This window comes from Haliotis rubra, unplaced genomic scaffold, assembly GCF_003918875.1.
Source record: "Haliotis rubra isolate DU_JTF1 unplaced genomic scaffold, ASM391887v1 Scf1115, whole genome shotgun sequence".
Taxonomy (NCBI): Eukaryota; Metazoa; Mollusca; class Gastropoda; order Lepetellida; family Haliotidae; genus Haliotis; species Haliotis rubra.
Window position 1 is genome coordinate 2,121 of NW_025765021.1, and position 24,995 is coordinate 27,115.

At 41.7% G+C, this 24,995-nt stretch overlaps 1 protein-coding gene and 1 long non-coding RNA gene across 2 annotated transcripts; one reads left to right on the forward strand and one right to left on the reverse strand.

Annotated features, from left to right (window-relative positions):
* Positions 1–9,551: 9,551 nt before the first annotated feature.
* On the forward strand, positions 9,552–12,445 carry LOC124288992. Its single transcript, XR_006901558.1, has 3 exons — positions 9,552–9,575; positions 11,481–11,596; positions 12,428–12,445. It is a non-coding gene; the product is annotated as an uncharacterized LOC124288992 (long non-coding RNA).
* Positions 12,446–17,003: 4,558 nt separating this feature from the next.
* On the reverse strand, positions 17,004–22,460 carry LOC124289000 (beta-1,3-galactosyltransferase 1-like). The gene is made up of 2 exons (XM_046725599.1): positions 22,324–22,460; positions 17,004–18,563 (listed from the first exon to the last, which is right to left on the reverse strand). Coding segments are annotated over exons 1-2 (1,350 nt in total). The 5' UTR covers positions 22,326–22,460; the 3' UTR covers positions 17,004–17,215.
* Between the last annotated feature and the right edge of the window lie 2,535 nt (positions 22,461–24,995).

Here is a 24,995-nt window from a genome sequence, read left to right on the forward strand (position 1 = left end):
TCACATCTGGTACGCGATTCTATCAGGTCGCCGGGCTTGCCAAATGATGTCGGGCGTGTGATGGGCCTCCGTCGCCTGTGGCTTTCCGTGGTGGTATTCGCCTGCCGCATAACAGGTTTCTCTGCTGGCTGCCATTCCGGATGGGTTCCACCCTGTTCCGGGCAGCTACAGTAGTCCGGGAGGCGAGAGGAGGCTGTCTCAACCTTCAAGGACTCCTAAGCCCTTGCTGGAACAGCCTCACCGCGCCTTCGCCGCCCCCGGTTGTCCTCCGCAGATATCCTTCTGCGGCGGCGAGGAATCTGTTAAATGGGCTCAGCCCTTGCAGTCGCTGAGGGGTGGGGAACAGAGGCAGGGCAAGGGCAGCAACACCGGCGCCACCAGCCTTTTCAGAGGAAGGGAAGTCAGCCCGGCTTCCAGCTATAATTCCTCGGAGCCCTTGTTGGTACCAGACCAAGCAGTCAGAGTACTGCCAAAGTCCGGTATTCAATGTCTCCTGCCACATATCCTGTGGGTGGTCGATTCTTTTCCCTCTTCCTATCGAATGATGGGAAAAGTCACGCCCAATCCCTGGGTCCTGTCCACACTCAGGGAAGGCCTTCGCTGCACAGTGGAAGCGAGACCCACCCCCTTCTCGGGGATCCGTTGCACTCCAGTGCCGGGCTGCCCTAGAGAAGGCGGAAGTGCTCGATGCGAGGTCCAGTCGTTTGCTGGACCAAGGCAGCCATAGAGATGGTTCCTGTGGGACAAGAAATGTTGGGTTTTTACTCAGCTTATTTCCTTGTCACCAAAAGGACGGAGGGTTCAGACCTATTCTAAACCCCTCAAAGGTCTGAACGACATGTTAGAGGTACCGTCATTCAAGATGGAAACACTGGCGTTCGGGTGATTTAGTCTGTGGAGAAGGGAGATTGGCTCACGTCAATCGACCTCAAAGACGCTGATAGACTTCCATGTCCCTATGCACCCGAGTTCGAAATACCTAAGGTTTTCCTTCGACGGAGGTGCTATCAGTTTCGGGTACTCCCCGCCGGCATTTCCACAGCCAAGGGTGTTCACCAAACTCATGCTAATTCCAGCTCAGGTAGCCAGGTCACAGGGCAGGTGCTGTCACCCGCACCTAGAGCGATTGGCTCCTTAGCATGCGCTTGCCACTCACTTTGAGTCGTAGAGTTGCGACACTTGCTGTGATGAGTATTTCACCGCAGAAGTTGGGCTGGATTATCAACCTCAAGAAATCAGAACTGGTTCCCACCCAGGATCTGGTGTTCTTGGGGCGAGGTTCGAGACAGACGAGGGGATAGTCTCCCTGTCTCGGACGGCGCCACCAAAGTCCAGAAGAGTTGTGTTACAATTTCTCGAGTTCCCAGGGCCTCAGCTCGGACTTGGCTCCAGTTGTTAGGCAACATAGGCTGACAGCGGTGGACATCGTTTGCGAAGGCGGTTGAGGATGCACGACCCATTCAGCAGGCTCTAGCTCGAATGTGGAGTCCACACCCAGGGTTACGAGTTGATTCTCCACACTCCAGGGTGGCTAATTCCTCATTTACGGTGGTGGACACTGGCAGGGAATTTATCCAAGGGGCTCCCTTTGGACATCCCATCGCCAGATCTCTCAATTCAGACCGGGCCTTCCCTCACAGGGTGAAGGGCTGCTAACAGAGCTGTCGGTCTCAGGCCTGTGGTCACAGAGCGAGGCCAACTGCACATCAATGTGCTAGAAGTGAGAGCAGTCAGGTTGGTGTTCAAACGACTTCGGGAGCAGGTTCAAGGCCGTGTGGTCCGTCTCGAGATGGACAACCAGGCGGCAATGACCTACATCCTGAAGCAGGCGGTCTGCCGGTTTCCCGTCTCTTCTGCAGGAGGCATGGCAGTTTCTGCTCTGGTGCGACCAGTTCGACATACGGGTAATGCCTGTTTATCTCCAGGGCGGACAACGTTCGAGCAGATGCACACTCTCTCGTCGTGATCCTGGCCCCACACGAAAGTGGATGCTCCATCGGGGGATATTCGGGGCTATCTCCCAGTTGTTCGGGTAGTTCCAGGTGGATCTGTTTGCATCTGGGGGACGAACCAGATTCGGTGTTTTGCTCTCGGATACCGGATCCCGAGAGCCATCAGCCCAAAGAGCGGCTTTCCAGCCTCGATTGAATGGACAGGGTTCTGTGGGCGTTCCGCCACTACCCCTGATTCCCAAAGTCCTCTTGCAGCTTGCCACCCAACCAGCTCGACTTCTTGTGCTCCTTGCACCCCTTTGAGTCGGCTCAAAGCTGGTTTCCGGTACTACTCAGGTTTCTGGCTCAGCCTCCTGTACTATTACCCTTTCGACCGGACTTACTATCCCAGAACGGGCCGCACCCGAATCCAGGATTCAGTGGGTGGCCTGGCCTCTGTCCGAATAAGCCTCCGCGCTTGGCGGAATTCCTGCACCAGTTGCAGACACATTTGGCTGGCAGCGGAGGGATTCGACAAAGCGTTCAGTATGAGGATAGATGGGGCCTGTTATGTAGCAGCGCTGGTGTCGGCAGAGGGATTCTTGATCCCTTTTTCTTCAACTGTAATTGAAGTACTGGAGTTCTTGCAGTCACCGTTAGAAGCCCGGTTTAGCGCGTCTACTATCCGGGGGCTACTCCCTGACAATCTCTGCCTTCCATATCCCCTGCCGATGGTGCTCTCTTGGGGCAGCACCCCTCGTCTGGCGCTTTTTAGCGAAGCGTGGACAGAATCCGTCCGACTGTCCCAGCGGATTAGTCCCCGTGGGACTTGTCAATCGTTCTTGATTGGATGTCGGTCCTCTCTTTCACGATCTGTCGTCTCTTTCCTCCAGCTGTTAAGTTGGAAGGCTGCCTTTCTTGTGGCGGTACGCGTCTGGCAGAAGCGGGTAGGTGATATCCATGCGATGTCAGCGGATCCTGCTCTGACTGTCTTTCACAAAGACAGAGTTAGTATTCGGTTGCCAGACTCCTACCGTCCTAAGTGCATGAAACCTTTCATATAACGGCCTCCTATCGAACTGCCAGCTTTCCTCAGCCTCCATCGTCCGGTTACCTCTCTCGGCGCAGTGCTCGCGTCTTAGATGTCCGTAAGACTCTCAAGGCTTATATCAAGCGAACGGCTGCTCTCAGGAAAGATAAGCAGCTGTTCTGTTGTTATGGCGGTGGCAAGGCTGGTCTTCCGGCGAACAAGCAGACTGAACCATATCTAGGTGGCTTGTCTCTGCCATTTGTTCGAGTTACTCTTACAAAGGATTAACCATCCCTCAGGGTTTAAGGCTCATTCTATTAGGGCAGTGGCGACATCAAAGCATACGCCATGGCACTGCCCATTGAAGAGATCTGCTCAGCGGCTATCTGGAGCCGACCGAGTGCACGTTCATCCGCCACTATCAGCTGGACAAACACTCACGGGGCGTGCTCGGTTTGGCCAGACAGTTCTCACCAGTGGGCAGTGTGGTGATTCTCTAGCCGAATGAGCCTTAGAAATCACGCCGTTTGCTTTTCTCATGGTGTAGGTGTTAATAAATTCCTCAATTTTTATCGGTGGTGGTATCACATTGGTGGTGGTTTTACTGTATGTAGCGATTATCACCGCTACAGTCACTGTGTTCATCCTGCACCACGCCCGCTGGTTTGGGTTGCTGAGGGATATATATTGGACTCTTCCCCATACTTTCCCTCCCATTTTGATGGTTGGGGGTGGGACTTGGCGTCCGCCTTTATAAATTCCACCAATAGCCTATCGGCTAGGCTCCTTTTCCCCGCCTTGCGCCGCCCCGCCTGATTGACATCAGCGGTCAGGTGACTAGGTGAGTGTACTTTCTCTCTGTCGGCGGCCGGCTGTGCCTTCGACTGAACTAGGGGGTATGTTAGGCTATATGTACCCCAAGGAGGACTTCTTCTGAAAAGAATTTTTACAAACCTGGAGGTTATGAATTCTTTGAAGAAAAGTCCTCCTTGGGTAACCAAGCCCACCTCCCTCATCCTGTCTGACACGTTCAGCATGAAAAGTGAAGTCACGAGGTACACAGCCAGAGTTACCTGCTCTTGGCTGTAGGGGGCCCTCTACGGGGCCCTGTAGGGTGGTCTCACCCACACATAACGAGTTTTTTGTTTGGTAAAATATTTTATTGAAATATTGTTACAACTGTCGTAGGCTTTTAAAATGGACATTTTAATGCTTATATGTACCCCAAGGAGGACTTTTCTTCAAAGAATTCATAACCTCTCCAGGTTTGTAAAAATTTTTACTAGCCAGGGACCACAGGACCAGCATAAATTTCACACACTGAATAAATCTTCAGTAATTGTTTAAAGGCCGAACCATTTAAATTTTGGTTCAACAGATTAATCTAACATGCATTTTTTACAATTAAAAAGTTACTTTAATGATGTGTTTGCATGGGAGCAGACTTCTTGGTTTAGTAATTTTGTTTCTATATTTTTGGCATGATTTATTTTCTCAGGAAAAGATGCTCATATGGATCATGGAAACATTGTTCATTCTGTGTCCTGTGATTTGGCATACAGTGTTCACGAATAGCGTCTGACCCTCTGACAAATCCGGCAGATTTGCCAACGGTCCGATAGAAGTCTACAACCCGCCGGCCCCAGTGTCTGACTGTATATTTCACAATGACTTTGACTGAAGTTATTATATGGGACATGTGGCACCTGTTTGCTGTTTATAAATCTTATGTTTGTTTATAATTTCAGTGCCAATTATAAGAAATGCTAAATCTGAAATGTGTGTTTAATTTTATTCTATGGGTCCTGTGAATTTTCAATGGGTCAGACAGACGTCTGAAACTTACAGGACCCAATGTCCTGTTCCTTTGAAACACGATTCGTGAACACTGGGCATATTCACTCAGAATATCTATGAAACAGACTGACTGACTGACTGACTGAGTTGGTTTTACGCCGCTTTTAGCAATATTCCAGCAACATCACGGCGGGGACTATGAAACAGAACATTAATCATTTCTGCCTATGTAAATTTCTGCAAGGCTGAAAAAGAATGGAGGAAGCAAATAGTTGACACTGTTGATCATAGACACCACCACAACTGCACTAACACAAAGTCTTCTGTGACGACCTAGACAAAGATAATCCAAGAACATCCACATCACGTCACATTGACGACACATATGCGCCATCATTAGACAATGAAACAGAAGTGTATAAGAACTGTTACCTGGACCTAGACTTTAGATCACGGAGATAGAAATCCAGATCCGCTCCTGGCTGAGAATGAGCATCAAACTCAACATCTTCTGGTTCAGGAGTCTGATGCACGAACTTCAAGAATGTTTTATTGCGAGGATCTGATACACTGGAATTCTCTCTGTCATATTCCTGTAGAGAACAAACATTAAAATCTTGACATAGCCAGTTTACAAGTCAACTCAGCTAGAGTTGTCTCTTTTTCCATATCAGAATGATAACATCTTCCATTTTAGGGCCAGCCTTATCATAATACACATTTATTTTCAGTGACCAGCAATAAACTAGGTTACAAATTAAACAATTATCAGTTATATATAATACACATTGTTTCTGATGAGAAGATAATCAATTGATGCGTGAATATAATGGCTCTCAGGTTATGTTAGCGTGTCTGTTTTCTGCTGTATTATGGTGGCATATATTTTAGGGCTGGGTATTGCAGAGAAGTTTCATATTGCAATATATTGCGATGCGAAAGCTTATATTGCGATATGTATTGCAATACATTGCAAGAAGTTCTTTTTTAACAAAAAACTACTTATAATCGAGTTAATGCTTGATTTATAAAGCAAAAACACATGTCACCATGCTTGATTAAGCTTTAATAACAAATTTTAATGACAAAATAAAAATGTAAATAATATTTGGCACAAATAAAAAAAGGAAAGGAACAATTTATAAAACGGAAATATCCGAAGATTTCCGAAGTCTTTTCGAATGCATGTCAAAATACCGGTTTTCAATCAGCGTATCGCAATACGTATCGTTTTCATGTCTGAACCGGTATATACCGGTAAACCGGTTATATTGCGCAGCCCTAATATATGTACATAATGGAGTCTGGATCAGGCAAACCATATGCAGTGACTGAAATAACGAGCAACGATCTGTCATCTCAGAACAATGACATCGGCAAAGTCAACTAACCACTTGATCCACCTAACCACCTGATCTAAAGTGGGTTGATTCACATGGGATAGTATCTTCGGACCAGCTCCGACTTAAATTTTTCATTATTCTCAGGTTGAGCAAGTTTTGGTGACACTCCTGGTTCCCTTGCACTGACCGTACATTTTGGTTTGGTTTGTTCAGCAATATTACAGCTATATAGCGGTCTGTAAATAATCGAATCTGAACCAGACAATCCAGTGATCAACAGCATGAGCATCGATCTACGCAATTGGGAACCAATGACATGTGTCAACCAAGTCAGCGAGTCTCACCACCCTATCTCGTTAGTCGCCCTCTATGACAACATGTGTACCTGAGGGTCAATGCTCTGACCACAAAGACACTACTACAGATGATCAAGTACCTATAGTTTTCGGGTGAATGAACACTAAAATTACAATTGGTGTTAAACATAAACAAATATGAAAACAAACGTGAAATAAAAAAAATATCAGAAAAAGAGTCAAAAGAAATAGAAATGAATATAACTTTTTTTAAAAATAATATAGAGTAAAACTGAAATATTGATTAAGAAAACTGACCTCGCCTCCATACTGAAGCACAGACTTGCATAGCCTGTCTAGAGTTCCAAGTTTCAAACTCAGGTCAATCAGCTGTTTCCCTTTCTTTTTTCTGCGAAACTTCTGACTTGGAACATTTGTATTTTCCGTATCATCCGGAGCTGTGAACAGCAACAGTGCCCCTTTCCGAGTCAGAAAGGTTTTGGGAAGGTCCAGTTTCCCATCAGAGTTTTGAAATCTGATTCCATAGTTCGCTGTGGTAGGAACAGAGCTCGGTCCTCGAGGAGAAACAGTGATGCCATGACGATGTGGTCGAGTCGATTGTGCTGTTTGGGGGAAGACATTCTGAAAACAACCGTAAAAAAGGAAGATCATTATAAAGACACACTGACAGACATTTACATTTATTGCCATTATCACTGAAGAGACTATGCCCAAAAAGCACACAAATTCTTGCAAGTGCCTGTCCATAATTATTATTATTATAATTTTTCAAAAATGTGAAAGTAGAATAATACAGAAAAATATTTTTTAAATTTTAATCTGCTCTCCTCACACCAGCATACAAAATATACACATAGTTCCTTTCTCAAATGATAGTATATGTGTCAACAGGCTGTGTTCCCCAAACAAAGGTTGATGCAGAAAGAATTACACCATGGATTTAATAAACTAGTGTGTACAGCTACTGATGTAAGTTTTATTTACTATTACGGTATCAATCAATACATTTCAATCAATGACTTCTAAATGCAATAATAATTAGAGGTGGGCATTGCAGAGAATTTTCATATTGTGATATTGTGATGCGAAAGCATATATTGAGATATGTATTGCAGTGTATTGCAAGAATTCTTTTTTAACAAGAAACTACTTATAATCGAGTTAATGCTTGATTTATAAAGCAAAAACACAACAAAATCACTATGCTTGATTAAGCTTTAATAAAAACTTTTAATCATTACAAAATAAAAATGTAAATAACATTTGGTGCAAATGAAACAAGGAAAAGAACTATTCAACATCAACACAGTGGTTACTAGTTTGAACTAGTTTCTCCACTATCAAAACAAAAGCCCTGAGATTTTAGACAGCAACTTGACCTGGTCAGGACATATCAGAGATCACTGGTCATTAATGAGTAAATATTTAAAACATTCAGATCCAAAACTTTGAGAAGCCCTTGGACAAAAATTAAGAACACAACTTCAAATTGAACTTAACAATCCACTTAAATGTGATTTTCACCACCACCATTACCACAATTGCCACAATCATCAACATCTTCATCACCATCATCACCACACCATTGCCACAAACATCACCATTTATCACAACAATCATCACCATCATCATCAACCATCATCATCAACCATCATCATCAACCATCATCATCAACCATCATCATCAATCATCATCATCATCATCATCATCATCATCATCATCACCACACCTATGTCTGTGTGAAAAACGGAAATATCTGAAGATTTCCGAGTGTTACAAAGTTTTCCGAATCCATGTCAAAATACCGGTTTTCGATCAGCGTATCGCAGTCTGTATCATTTCATGTCTGAACCGGTAAATACTGGTAAACCGTGTATATTGCACAGCCCTAGTATAAATGAGTGATCATATAAATAGGAATGTGATAAATGTTTTATTCCAGTTTTGTACAAGAAATTTCAGAAAATGATGCATATATCTGACAGGTAATGTATTCGTTCAGTTAAGTAGTTTGTCAAATTAACTACCTTTAGATGTAAATGATATGTGATCTTTAAACATGTCACAGAAATTAACGCCCATGCTATTAAATAAAAACATATATCACAAAAGCTATTTTGTCATATCTCATTACTATAAATAAAATGTGTGAAGCCCATATCTGGTGTCCCCCCCTTCCCCGGAATTTTGCAAAATGCTGCGTCAAACTAAACTCACTCACTCACTCACTATATAAAAAAATGCTTTTAAAAATAATTACACGTTTGTTCAACATTCTGTATAAAAAACAAACCTCAGTAAACCTTTTCTCTTAATTACTTTTATTCCTGGAAATATTATATAAATTAATTCTAAATGCAAAAGGTAACTGAAATAAATTCGTAACATAGGGTATAGGAACATTGAATGAATGACATTAATGCCAATAAAGAAAGGAAAAAATCCATACAAGACTTACCGTATTTTCTTTTGCAAGGGTCAGATCAATGTCCCCATTCCACGACCCGTAGCCCTTTGCTAGAGAACTAAGTACTGACATTGCCTCCCGAAATCCTAAAATCAAACCCTCACAAAAGAAGGTTTAGATTTCAGGCACTTGTTTCACTATAAGTTGTCAACATCATGTAGTCAAAGTTCCCCAATCCAGGCAACTGCCATCTTACAGTAGACTTGTTGACACTTGAGTGTTCGCCAGGGACAACGGTTTAGGAGACACTCGCGCTGATCTTTCTCCAATAGTGTTCATGACAAGAGTGATATATCACTTCATTCAGTTCAATCACTTTCTGTGGGACACCTACGGGCTAACGCCCCTCAGGTAGGAATTGGACTGGCCCAATATTTTATGAATATGGCTTTATTTGCATTATTGATTTTTATATGATTCTAATGTATTACGTTTTCCCATAACGAAACATTATTGTGTCGTTAAATGTTTTAGAATCAGGTCCTGCCGTACACCCCTACAAATAATGTTTACATCATATTGGAATAGTCCAGAATTAAAAGCGCATGCGTGCGGTCGAGACACGTACTTCCGGGTTAATCGTCAAAATGGTGAGTACGGGCAGGAGATGTATGTTCCGAATCCATAGTAATCAAGCTCTGCGTGATCTTTATTTCAACTGACAACTATTGCCCTGCATAAAACGTTATTGTACTTATCGTATGCATTCAGTATTGTTCTAATTTGGGGCGTTTTATGTGTTATTGGAAGAAGATGTGCCACGTATCACTAGCCGGTACCCTTCTTCCGGTTAAACATAAACATTGCGATAGATCTATTTGATTAAAATATTTAAAGAATACTTCATTTGAACACAAAATTGGCTACTGCACACATATACATGAGCAGTTGCAAAGATGTAAACTTTGCAAAATATTCTAATATTCTAGCTGTATGATATCCTAAACGTATGATCATCATCGTCGATGTTCATCTTCACACAAGTTGTTCATGATAAGTTGTAACTAAAAGGAATATTCAGTTATCAGAATGTTTCCTGCAAAAATGGATTTTTGTTAGTACGATGAACAATTGAATTGATGTGTCCATTTTCTAATCGACTTTATTTCGTGTGAAGCGGTTTATTTTACTTGCTTATCCTGCTTATGTGAATTTATTTATCCACGTATACACATCCTCAATGCGGTGTTTGAGTTTGTTCCAACGCCTACAGTGTTATTAACATCAGGCCCCTAGCTCTGTATGGCAGAAAATCGATAAACTAGGCCCCCGCTAATAACTCTCACACATTATATTTCATAGAGGTTCATCACAGAAATTGTGAGCTTGAACATGAAGTCAGCAACCATTTACAAGACCTTTGAATATTGTTTGAATATTGTGACCCCATCATCAGGCCTTGATGTGCCCTAGTAATTATACTGGAAGAGCATTAGAAATAAACTTTTTAACTGGAGGAAGTACTTATTCCACCATTACCAGGCATTCCCAGTTGTATACATGGTATATACCAGAAGATAGACAACCAATGAAAGTGCTCACAATTTAGTGATATCACTTCGCTTTCAATTTGTGAGAGAAAAGTGGGTATTTATTGAAACATTTCAGACTTTGAAGGCAGTGTCAATGCTATACCATGTGGTTGAGATTTTGTCACATCTTGAGGCCCTGATCCGGTAAAATATCCATAGAAAATTTCCAATTATGCATTGAAAAATAATTGTTATGTACCAATTGATTTAAAATGTTAGATTTCAAGTTTAAAACAAAAAATTTATATTTAATACATCAATTGCTATTACTTAGGAAAATTATTCTATAAGGCAGAACATACCACTTAGATAAAATGACTGAAATAGTGACATTTTTGAAAGCAGTGGGTAACGGATGAAATACAGTACAGTGGGTACAGTACCCACTTGAGCTAAATCTTATCTGGAGCTCTGGATACACAAAAGTTTCCTGCTCATTTTTTGCACGCGTAATGAAAAGACATCGATTGCATTTGTTGTACATTTTCATAATCATTTCCATTATTAACCAGTTTTGATTAGGTATGACATAACCAGAACATTTGTACACTTCGGCACAAGCAACTTAGGTGAGGTCTGAAATTGGCGATTTAGCAGTGGGTAAAAACATCCAATCAACATTCATAATACCCACTCCAAAAAAATACAATGGGTACAGTACCCACATGAGCTAAATCTTATCTGGAGCTCTGCATCTGTTGAACCTTCCACTTCTGGGGATGATGTAATTTTGATATGCCATTGTCCCTTACTGCCAAATTAGAAAAACGGTATTTAGCAGTCAGCAGATGACATTCAATGTTACAAGAATATGAACATGTTTAACTTGATCCCTGGCAGTCCGTATTGCTATTGTTATGCATGCATATTGCTTGTTTGGATGCTATTTCTTTTACTCATGCTCAGTGCGGCGTAAACAACAAACTTTCACTGTTCTTGTTTTGTTTTAACATGGATGCAGGTTGTCATATTCTCGGCTAAATTCACTTGAGGCGGTTCATGACTTATGTCTATAGGAATGTGAATTGTGTCGTGCTATTTACCATGTCTGGCTTTGTTTCAGTCTGCCTCCCTGGAGTCTATGAGCCGCTATGTCAGCCCCATCAACCCGGCTGTGTTTCCCCATCTTACTATTGTCCTGCTGGGGATAGGCATCTTCTTCATGGCCTGGTTCTTTGTGTATCCTTTTGTCATTGTGAATACAGTCAAAGTGTGTTGAGTATGACCTTTCGTTTACCTTTAGAATCAAAAGTTCTGATTAGAATAATGAAATTATTTGCATTCTTCAGGGCTCTAGATAAGGGCCGCATCGGCGTATGTACGGATATAAAACGTGCACGATACGGTAGGAAATAATTTAGAATACGTAGCAGATGCGCATCACAACAATGATGTACGGTCTAAGAATCATTTACAGACGTATTTATCTGAAAAAAGTATTGTTTTATTGTTTATTGACCTGTTTACACAAGAGTAGCAATATTGTGGTGCATATATGAAACGAAACACAAGATTACTGGTACTCCATTAAATTCCATTCAGTACTCTAATGTACTCTTTTAGGTTTTCAAGTACTCCTGTATTGAAAAAATAAGGAGTACGTACTCCTGATGTTGAAAAATTATCTGGAGCCCTGCTTCTTACTGACAAAAACACCTGTGTGTAATCCCTCCCTTCAATGTATGCATGATCTGCTACTGGGACATCTATAATCTGGAGCAGATTAGTAGGGGAGTGGTCTGGGTCAGTAGTTTGACCATTAGTATGGTGGCTACAATTAAGACTGATTAACAAAAATTATGTTAGAGCGTATTTATCTGATCATGCTGACAAGTTGTAAGGCCCTGTTAGTGTGATAAGCCATCTCAATCAAAGGGAGGTAATCCATGTCCGTGCATGTTTAAAACATACCTTTAGTGGTATGTCACTCATCATCAGATATGAGGACTAAACGTTTTTGATAATTTATCATATTTGGATGGTGCTGTTTAATTTCCTTAGCTTGGTCAGATATGAGGTAACATCAACAAAGTTTACACGAGATATCTACAAGGAGCTTTTAGTGTCTTTATTTGCCTCCGTGTTTATGGGCTTTGGAGTGCTCTTTCTGCTGCTCTGGGTCGGCATATACATCTAGCATTGGTAAGTGATGATAAATATATCGGTTTCCTCATACAAAGCTAATGCTTGCTTCTTCCATAATCACAACACTGAAACCGAATAATTTCTGTACATTACCAGACACATACTAGAAAGACATTAAAAAGTTGGTACTTGTACAGTTTGGTGTCTCCACAAGGCATCCTTCTTAAACTGTTGCATGGCATCTTAGCACCATAAAATCAGGACTAACAGTCACACACGTACATGTTTATATGTTACATTCAGATTGTGAAAATGACTAAGAGGGTCAGCCATTCAATTATCCCTACTGCTCATTCTCTTTCTTCCTTGGTTAACCATGGCATTCTCTCTGTGTGACTTTATGTCCAGTGATATTGCAGTGTTGGACTGGCCATTTATACTGATGTTTCGCACGATCTTTCCCATGTATCTGACTTAGACATGTTTGGTGTTTCTGAGAGTCTGGGCCACAAAATGCATTTTCGTGTAGTGTTGGGAATCGGAAACCAAATCCACTATCGATTATCGGAGGACTTGTGGTGAACGATTATCGATTATGATCGAAATATATACATTTTTAATGTAATCAATTTTAGGGGTTTTTCCCTAATCGTTTTTTTTATAACTAATACCGTCATGCAATAAAATGCACGCATGCAAGTAAGACAATGGAATTGTAATTAAACAATAAAAGTGGTTAAAAATTTTACAATGCGCATAGCTTTACACTGTTGAGCGCATGTTTGTTCATGAATATTCATCAAATTAAATGGTTAGTATACTTATTCAAGTGTTATACCAAAGCAACCAAATTCCGATTAATCCCAAAAAAATTTGACAATCAATAATCATTTTTAATCTTTTCGATCGATTTTCGAAAAAAAAATTATCATCGGAACACCACTAGTTTCATGCATCACAAACATTGGCAATCGTTATCAAGCACATTTACATCAAATTTGATGGAAACGTCCAGACCTATTTATATAGCCAACAGCGAAATGGCTGATCCTTTTAGTTATTTCATGAAATGACCGATTTCACAATCTGACTGTCATATATATATCTTGAACCAGACATTAAAGCCAATTTCACCTACTGGTGAATGGTTAGTCAGTCTTGTTTATCAGTCATTTTATGAACTGGGCAATGAAGTAATATCACTGTTTGCTTGTTTCAGAATGTTGTCCAAGAGGAGGCCATCAATCATATAGTGTTGAAAACAGCTGCTGCAGCAACACATTGTACATATTCAATAGTAAAATATTCATTTGGTGTAACTTCTGGTTTGTGTTGTCTTTGTGCTTTTTGCTAGTAGTTAAAGTGAAGACCCTCAATCGATTCCCCACATGGGTACAATGTGTGAAGCCCATATCTGGTGTACCCCGCCATGATACTGCTGGAATATTGCTAAAAGCGGCGTAAAACCATACTCACTCTGTGATACACAACCTATGCTTTGAAAATACATCTGGAAAAAAGTTAACAAGGCCGAATTGTTGGAATGATAATGAATAATCTCTTCAATGGAGTGCATTATTTCAGAAAGTTGTGTTTAAGTGAATGCCTACCCCTCACTGGACACTATTTCAGCAAGATCGAGACCATCATCTACGACTTTTCAGACCAATTGTAAATCCAGCCTTGACATCCGAGACATGGGATTCATTAGTCTTAACACCTGATGTGCCCTTTGCTGTGAATGGTTCATTTCAGGTTGTTCATGAGTACGATTTGCATGTTGAGGGTGTCATTTAGCTGTCTATATAACTGAAATATGGTTCAAAGTGACTTCAATCCCATTTTCCTCACTCAACCAAAGGGAATAAAATATATTTAGGTAAATGACATTAAACCTGATTAGAAACAGCTTAAATTAACATAAATTAGAATTGGTCTTCATCAACCCATCCTTGTAAAGAGTCAACAGGATCGAGTGGTCATACTTGCTGACTTGGTTAACACATGTCATCGTGTCCTATAAAATGTAATTGTGAGGATGCTTATGCTTCGATCACTGGATTATCTGGTTCAGAATGTTATTTACAGACTGCCACCATATGGCTGGAATACTGGTGAGTGCGGTGTTAAACAACCAACGTTAGAGTACATTAACAGGATCAGGTGTCTTACTTGCGAGGTTAAGGTATCCCAATTGTGTAGATTAATGCTAATGCATTGATCACTGGATTGTCAGGTTCATACTTGATATGTACGGACCCATAATGCTGGAATATTAAACAACCACCAAATAATTAACATAGAAGACATGGATTGGGCTATCAGGCTTGGCTTCATTGCACCCGGTGGCATAAGGCCTCCTTATGTTAGTTAATGGATATTTGACATATTTCACCCGATTATTGATATGCCTCGTTGCATCTATGGAATATTGCAGAGAGTACCCCGGTCAACCAAGTAACAAAATTACTTAATGGGACCGAATTATTTTACGTTCGCTTCAAAGATTAACCTGGTCTAAGAACTAATAGGTATCAGTGTTCGAAGAGAATAACATGGTTTATAGTTTGGCATGAAATGCATGTGGACCTGTTTTTTTGTAAATATCTCTTCATCCAAAGACCCAATCGATCTCAAACTGTGCAAGTGGATGTTTTGTCAGACAACCTAATCACATTGTAAATCACCGATTTTATGCATTTGTATTAAAGAATCTGTCTATGTAACTGTCAACAATATAAACAGCAGAACGCAGACGGCTTGCCGAGGGATGGAGCCAATGACCTGTAACAGTGGCAGTGTTGGGTCATAAAGGTCAACGTTCGTCAATGTAGGTCAGCTGTGCACGTGACAGGTATGAAGAGGTGTTCATTTCTAGCAAATAGACGGCGAATGACATCTCTGATGACCCTGATGTCAAAAGAATCTAACTTTGGATGCCTACCTTTTTGTACAAGGTTTTGTTTATTGGTTGTTGGTTTATTTTTCACAATTTTTAACACGATGTTCTTTTTCATGCCAAGAGCAAAAGTTGTACGTTTCATGTAATCCGACACCTTATAAATCGGTTTGCTACGTTTGCTCTATTTTTAAAAAAAAATTCAACACATTTCTAATTAAACGTTTAGCATCATCTTAATAAGCTTTCCTGATGACAGCTAGAAGTAGTCAATGTGAATGATCCAAACGGTCTATCACTGTGCAGTGCACAGGTAACTATATCATGAACTGCACGTGCATTTACCTTTATGACCCAACGCTGCCGTTGTTACAGGTCATTGGCTCCCTCCCTCTGCAAGCAGTCTGCGGTCTGCTGTTTATTTTGGTGACAGTTACATAGGCAGATTCTTTCATACAAATGCATAAAATCGGTGATTTACAATGTGATTACGCTGTCTTGACAAAACATCCACTTGCACAGTTTGAGATCGATTGGGTCATTGGATGACGAGATATTTACAAAAAACCGGGTCCACATGCATTTCATGCCAAACTATAGTTTTACGCAATATTCCAGCTATTCCGGCGGCTGTCTGTAAATAATCAAGTCTGGGCCAGACAATCCAGTGATCAGCATCGATCTACGCAACTGGGATAGGACGTGTCAACCAAGTCATCGAGCCTAGCCGCTTGATCCCATTTGTCGCCTCTTACGACACGCATGATTTACTGAGGATCAATTCTAACCCGGATCTTCACGGCTTCCATATGGATTGTAGACACTGACTTCTGGTGGTTTGAAGGGCAGATTATCGTATGTCATGTTTCTCAACCAACTCGGGGCAGTGGGGTAGCTTAGTGGTTAAGGCGTTCACTCGTCACGCCGAAGACCTGGGTTCGATTTCCCACATAGGCACAATGTGTGAAGCCCATTTCTGGTGTCCCTCGCCGTGATATTGCTGGAATATTGCTAAAAGCGGTGTAAACCCCAATTCACTTAACCAACTCATGCTGTCATCCACTATAATATCCAGACGTTACTGTTCACACAACTCCATGTCACAACTTTCTTCCAGTAAAACCGTATGCCCCAAGTGGGTTGGACGAAGCTCTGGCACAATATCAAAGATAGAATATGTGCCAAACATACCCCAGATTTAAGAGTCAATACTGCCCGAACAGCCTTTTTATCCTTGGACGAGAACCTCGTTTCATACTACCCTTTGTGGTTATACATGGGACATTCAATGGCTGAGTGAGTCTAGTTTTACGCCGTCCTCAGCAATTTTCCAGCTATATGGCGGCGGTCTGTAAATAATCGAGTTGGACCAGACACTCCAGTGATCAAACAGTATCGATCTACGCAATTGGGATACGATGACGTGTCAACCAAGTTCGCGAGCCTGACCCCCAGATCCCGTTAGACAAGCATAGGTTACTGAAGATCAATTCTAACCCGGATCTTCATGGGCGAGGACATTCAAAGTAAATCTTATGAACGACAGGGCGATAGCAGGTCCCCAAAGAGTTTTGCCCACGAATTAACAAGACAACGCACATGAACTTCAGGTAATACTATATTACATGCTTCGGTTCGTCACCGTCTACGGGAACGACCGGATGGAGTATAACCTGACTGATTTTCAGCTGAATATAAATCATCTCTTTGCTTGGCTGTACTCGTCTTCACCAATCCCAGAGAGAGCGTTCTCTATGCGACATTTTTCAGTGCCCTGATCCTACCACCAGTATCCGACGAGTTCCCCATCTCCTCTATTGGCAAGCTTCTCCTGTTAGCAAAGTATGTATCAGGTAAAGCTCCTGTGGCGAATGTTTATGCTCAGCAATTTTCTTCTTAAATTCGCAGCTTGGCTTTCGCCACTTGTCATAGAAACCGATATGATCGTATCGAGGTATACCGGAAGCGGAAGCAACAATTCCGGTCAAGAATACGTCCTCCATGGGAAAGAAAGACATCGTCTGCGCTTTCGCGTAAAGTCGTTTTGCCGCCTTGGTCGTCATCGAGTAAGCCACGCCCACAGTAAACGGAGGGTAGTTATCTTTACGGTACATTTTTCGTGGAATGAACCATTTGGATTTTTTGTCACGTACTGGTTTCCCCTTATCGTGAAGGTGGCCAATAATAAACGTGTCGCCTTTACGTCTGTGGAGGGCCTTGATCAGATTGGGCAGGTTGATGTACATGTCATCATCAGCCTTCAGGATGAACTTGGAGGAATTACAGTAGTGCGTCACCCATTCAAGCATTGATAACGACTTGAGCGTCAGATTCATGTAACTGTCAACAAAGTCCTTCTGGATTATGTCTTCAAATGCCCTACTTTCATTTTTGAGAAGCGCGCGGTATTTTGGTGAGCGGCTTCTTCCAACAAGGAATACTAGTCGTATTTTGTATTTCGGATCTTTGGCGACCAAGCCCCAAGTCTTCCGTATGGCAGTTCTTTTCACAAGATTAGAGGGTGACGAGCATACGATAACAACGAGCTCCGTAGAACGATCACAAACTCCTAAGACATTGAGGAGAAAGGAGTACTGTTTGGTTCTGGTGGAGAGTTTCAGACCATAATGTTTGTCGGATAAAGGTTCTTCCTTAGGTCTTGATTGCAGTTTGGAGTTAAGTTGATCTAAACTACTGTGTCGTTTGGCTCTAAGTTTGAATGTTTTAGATAAACGTTTGGGTTTCCAATTACTGAAAAGTCTATTTTTAAACCTCTTCGGGGATGTTGTTGAGGATACTTTCGCTTGGGGTTGATGTCTTTTGCCAGCAGCAGATGGTGACTTCATACGGGTCGCTTGTAGCTTAGGTTTGTCCGACTTGGAAACAACCCCCTGTTTCCTTGAGGATTGTCCCGTGCTTGCATCTTTAAGGGTTCCATTCAATCTGCTCAGTGTGTCCCTGATACCGGAAGTGCCACTTGTATTCCTTGCGGATTTATTCGGAATATGAGCATAAGGGGTCCTTATGAACTGATACTGTGAGAGTCGGCCAATTGCCTTGTTCTGGAACTCCCCAAAGAAGGCAAGCAGGCTGAACACACCAGCGACCAGAAGGACGGAGAACTTCCATTTCAGGCTGCGACCACAAGTTCTGTTCAAGGTCCTGAAATATGAGTGAGCAAGCTGGGATTAAAGCCGTTTATTTCATTTTTGATGCCAGTATAGGCGGCTTGTAAATATTCGAGTATGGACCAGGGAAACCTGTGGTATCATGAACTATTGCCAATCTTACATGCTTCTAGAGCACAATGAAATAGAAAAAATACCGAGTTTAACTACCCGACAAAACACGTTGCCACTTACATTGGTACAGCGTTTCATTGAGGTTGTATCACGATGTGACATGTAGTGTGTGGTGGTGAAGATGCCCAAAGTGAGTTAAGGCATCTTGACCACAGACTTACCCATTACAAGGGCGATTCTGGTATTAGAACGCAGACTACAATGTTATATGGCACAAATGTTTTCCAATAAAGTTTCATGTATTCAGGGATTTACCAGAAGCAAAATCCTCAACCCAGAACACGGACACCCAAAACATACAGCTCCCCTTAAACGCAAATTATTTATATTCAAATTACACAACGACTGCTATTTCAATCCACCTTGTATTTTAACAGTCAGCTTATAATGCGCAGTACCCTAAAACAAGCCCGCTGAACTGGATTTACACGTGTCATCGTAACCCAATAGCGTACATCGATGCTCATGATGTTGATCTCTGGATTGTCTGGTCCAGGCCCGATTTACAGACCGCCACCATATAGCTGGAATATTGCTGAGTGCGACGTTAAGTAACTAGGTGAGGTGAGGTGAAATTGGGTTTAACGTCGTGCTTGAGAATATTTCGCTCATATGACGACGTGCATGCGTGTGTATGTGTATGTGCGGCTGCTTGTACTAGCCCAGACTGAAGCTGGTTTTATAGTGCTAGCCCACTGAGATACCATGCCGCAGTGAAGCATGAATACCCCACTCAGACACATTATACTGACTCCGAGCCGACCAGTCCTTGTTGTACCCATTAATGCCGAGCGCCAGACAGGGACCAACAAGTACCATATTTTAACGTCTTTTGGTATGACGCGGTCGGGGATCGAACCCGCGACCTTCCGCTCTCCGGGCGGACGCTCTAACCACTACACCACGGAGGCGGTCCATTAAGTAACTAACAAACAAGGGGACCCAAACAAGCGTGCAAATAAAACGATGTATAATCATAACCCAGTCAATGGATTAGTGTGCATAGGATCTTTCATTCTCAACTCCCACGGGATTATGCAAACATAGCGCTGCTTCTGGTGCGCAAGAAGGTTAACAGTCACAGTACGTCTCATCCTATCGGGTACCCATTCGGTGCTAGTTAACGGAGGTATGTTTCGAACTCGGAAAGGAGACATCCCCCATGCTACATGTGCGTGACTGTGTGACAAGACCGAAGCCCCCATAAAATCCTGGAGCCAATCTGCCGAACACGGTCACCGTTTCAAGGATTGTGACATGTTCGCAAGACCCCCAAATGAATAACTCAGGTGACACGTGAAGATCCGGGTTAGAATTGGTCTTCATCAACTCATGCTTGTCGTAACAGGCGCCTAACTGCATCGGGTGGTCAGGCTCGCTGACTTGATTGACTCGTGTCACCGTATCCCAGTTGCGTAGAAGGATGCTCATGATGTTGATCACTGGATTGTCTGATTAAGACTTGCCATATGAGTGCAGCGTTAGACAATAAACAAATATAACCCCAATTAAGACCATGCTTATGACAAAACTCAGCAACATGTTCTAGAAATTTATCACAGATGACCTTGTACATTTGTTTCTGTTATTTAATCCGTAAAGTTTTCCTTTTAAGAAGCACCTCAGAAGTACCATATTATGTCAGTCTAAGTAAACTTAGGCTCAGTGTTATTCGTTACACTGCCATACTGTATAGCAGTGTAACGAATAATACTGAGCCTAAGTTTACTTAGACGCCATATTATGTCAAGCAAAAACCCTACATCTGAATTATCAAAATCGATGATTATATTTCACCTGACAGTAGTGGCGGGTCACACTTTAAGTCAGGGTTTTTTAAATGGTCGTCAGTGTTTCAACACTCGTGAAAAGCGAAACATATAGTTTAGGTTTAATGTGATTTTTTTAACACTACAAATGTGACTATATTCGGCTATATGGCGTCAGTCTGTAAGTAATCGAACCTTGACCAGCTTATCCATTGATTGACATCAAGAGCATCGATCTACCAATGACATGTACTAACCAAGTCAAGGAGCCAGCAGGCACAAACCGGTTAGTTTCACAAGGAGGTTGGGGAAACTTACCGATCGGCCTATAATAGGCCGAACAGGATAGGCCTATATAGGCCTATTTTGCTAAGGGCCGATCGGGCTATATTTGAACATGTTTATAATTATTTCACAAACTATCAATTACCGCACGAAATTGTTTTATATGATCATAGAGATGAATAGTTAATGGACCTCAGCTCAGCTAAAAAAAAAATAAGTTTTTGGACAAAATGGAAATTTATATCATGTTCAGGAGAAGATGTTTCATTAAGAACAGAATTTTGCATAGATATTCCTTTTGAAAACTAAAACTGACTATATCATTAATTTTTAGTGAAAATTGTCAGAAATATTATAGATTTATATTTAATGAGCAATTTCCAAACTCCTTTATTATGTGATGAAAATTCTCAAAAATGGTTTGAATGAAAACCTTAGGACACCAAAACTTGAATGCGGAAATGCACCACCTCAAATTTATTTGATAAATATCATAATTATAGGCAGAACGTCCTATAATATTCCGTTTCGCCTATTATTTTCCGATCGGTAGGTTTCCCCAACCTGTTACACTGACTGACTGACTCACTGACTGAGTGAGTTTGGTTTTTCGCCGCTTTTAGCAATATTCCAGCAACATCACGGCGAGGGACACCGGAAATGGGCTTCACACATTGTACCCATGTGGGCATTCGAATCCGGGTCTTCGGCGTGACGAGCCAACGCTTTAACCACTAGGCTACCCCACCGCCCCCCAACCTGTTACAAGCATGGGTTGCAGAAGACCATTTACAGTCACGGGTCAGGGTAAGAAATTACTCAGATTGAGTGGCGGACTGAAGTATCCATAAAATCACCCATGCCTTCCGTTCCTGGCTTGCGTTTACACCGGAAAGTCACTGGTACCAAATTACTCTGAATAACTCCAGTTTAAACACAATCTCATAATTTACAATGTATGTCCTTTCATAGCATGTAACAAACAAACCAAGTAGACAGGTATTTCTTATTTGCCACAAGGCATTCAGATCACTTTAAATGAAAAGTCCAGTAAATGTTTACTTGTACTTCGTGAATTGCAGAAATCCAATGACTTCGGGATATTAGATTTCACGATTCGGTAAGAGTTCCTCCCGTTCCCCCATCCCAAATAATATGTATAAATATTCTAGAATTATAAACAAAAGCTTAACACAACAATTACTAGAGAACTCACAAAATGATTAAAAGTCCAAAATAAACAAAAGTTAACACAAGTTAAGTCCAAAATTTAGTTAGGGGGGGTTAGGTTTAGAGTTTGGTTTAGAGTTGGGGGAACGGAAGGAACTCTTTCCCACGATTCACACTATTTATTTTGGTAGTACAATCTTCTTTATCATTATCGGTTTTGAAATTACATACAAGTGCTATATATAGAGAGACTACCAATAGATGTCCTGCCGTTTTGAAATCATGGATAAGTTCGATCTGCTACAGTGCTGATCTTAAAGATTTGTTTGACAGTACTATATCGTTCACAGTAACTTTAACATAAACAATGGAGATGTAAGCAAGTAACCTACTTACATATCTGATGCCGAGTCTCAGCCCGGGACCTCCGTCAGACGACCTGGAGTCACCTGGCGCGCGCACGTGTTGTTTTCGAATGAGAAAAGCGTGCAGCACGTGAAGCATAAGATTAACAAGTCAGAAGAATTACAAACTGGGATAATGCTTAAAGTTTTTCAAGGGCATTTAGAAGTGATACACATAAAAGGTGAAGGAAAGTGTTCCTTCCGTTCCCCCAACTCTAAACCCAACTCTAAACCTAACCCTAAACCTAACCCTAAACCTAGCCCTAACTTAAATTTTGGACTTTTAATCATTTTGTGAGTTCTCTAGTAATTGTTGTGTTAAGTATTGTTTATAATTCTAGAATATTTATACATATTATTTGGGATGGGGGAACGGGAGGAACTCTTACCGACAAGGGAAATGGGCTTCACACATTGTGCCCATGTTGGGAATCGATCCCGGATATTCGGCGTGACGAGCGAACGCCTTAACCACTAACCCCCTTAACTTCACCCATATATATATATACACGCACGCACGCACGTACACACACACTCACATGTACATGCAATTACTGCAAGCAGATCGAGGCTCATGCTGTTGATCACTGGAATGCCTGGTATAGACCACCGCCATATAGCTGGAATATTGCTCAGTGCGGCGTAAAACTAAACTCACTACTGCAAGCATGTATGTTATAATGACACTGTGTAACTTTTGTTCCATTCTTCTCCAAACAATTATACAGATTTTGTTCTGTATGGATAACCGACAGAATGAGATAAGTAGGTTATGAGAATAAAACATCTTCTCGATACTTGTCCCCGTAAAGGCTTATTAGGCGTTTGCAAACAATATACGTGTAACATGAACGAAATACATCATGCATATGCATGTTGGTTTTTTTCATAAATATTTTGTATTCACGAAAATCATCTTCATATTTATAATGTTCCAGTCTGAGGTGAAAATATATTCAACAAAACACTGAAATGTCTGGACCAGACAATCCAGTGATCAACAGCATAAGCATCGATCTACGCAGTTGGGATACCGATGACATGTGTCAACCACGTCGGCGAGCCTGACCACCCGATCCCGTTAGTCGCCTCTTACGACAAGCATGGGTTACTGAAGATCAATTCTTACCCGGAGCTTCACGGGTCGTCTTGTCGGGACCTCGGAACAAAAACAACACGGTGTTCAGAGCAACGGGCATAATGGTGATATATGCTAGATCACACATCATGACCATCAGAACCTCAGTTCCGCTGACTCAAAGAGTGCTTTGTTGTCTGGCCGATGTCCCCACAGTATCGCCTTTACATAACCTATTAACAAATCATGTTAACATTGTTGTCCCATAACAGCGAAATCGGTGTGTCGCTTGGAGAGAAAGTACAGAATATGGGAGCTGCGACCTCAGACCATGGGTAGCTTGGTTCCCTGGGTCTGTTGCGTCTGCGCTAACGCTCCGACACTGAGCGTTAGCGCAGGCGCAACAGACCCAGGGAACCAGGCTGGGTCAGTGTCGGAGCGTTAGCGCAGGCGCAACAGACCCAAGGAACCAGGCTGAGACCATGGGTAGCTTTACCCTCTTGAATTATTCATAAGGCCTACATAAAAAATACATGGAGGTCTATATATATTCAGTACCCTCATGTCTTGGCATATATACAAGCCCAGCCGGGTAATTCGCGTGGCATTTCTTTATATGACATCAGGCGAGAAGTCAATAAATCATAGGTCGACAAGACGGTCGAATTTAATATCTCTCGATTCCAATTCCGGAATATTTCGAATTGCTTCATGGTTACGTAAAGATGCGATTTACGACGAATGCCTTTTCCCCGTAGTCAACAGGAATGTCCAGGAATAACATAGCGAAGAATAAAGTCTTTCATCACCCTCCTGAAATGACGCGAGGGACAACGAGTAGTGACGTATCTTTCTGCACTAAGCGTGTCAACACTCAGGGTAATGAAATTTGAGCCAGGAGACGGCGTTCGTATCTGTACAGGTTCACTGGCCTTAGCATTGAATTTGTGCTGTTAAAAAAACTTGAATTTTCCAGTTCTCCTTTCACAAGAACTGGAAATCGAATACTTCGCTTCAGAGTCAACTTGTGTAGCACGTTACCTATGCAAAATAACACAACATTGGCCAGGGTTATAACATCGTTTATCCGCGATATTGTTGGATATATTGATCATGAATATTGTACGAGGTAATGATTTGGAAATCGATTAGCTGACACGATTAAAATAAGTCGATCATCAAACAAATGTCTTCAAACACGGACGATATACAGATCTGTAACTACGGAAAGAAATCAGTATACTGTGATGTAACTTTGCAGATAGAATATGATGAAAAGTGACTAACAATTTCAACTTTATTCGTATACATAATACGTACATCAGATTTGTATGGATCATCTATATGTTAGATCCCACATATTACGATATATTTATGAGAAGAGAATTAAGCAGTAACGCATGCAGTTGAAATGGATGTTAAACATAGTATCCTGGTTACAGAAATATCGATTGGTTATGCCTGTCATTTTTTCAACCCTTTTCAAGTGCATGCCTACAAGCATGTTGCTTGTAAAACAAGTAAATATTTATCCTTTGGTATTCAATCATAAAGTCAAACATGTAATATCACATTGTGTACCGAGT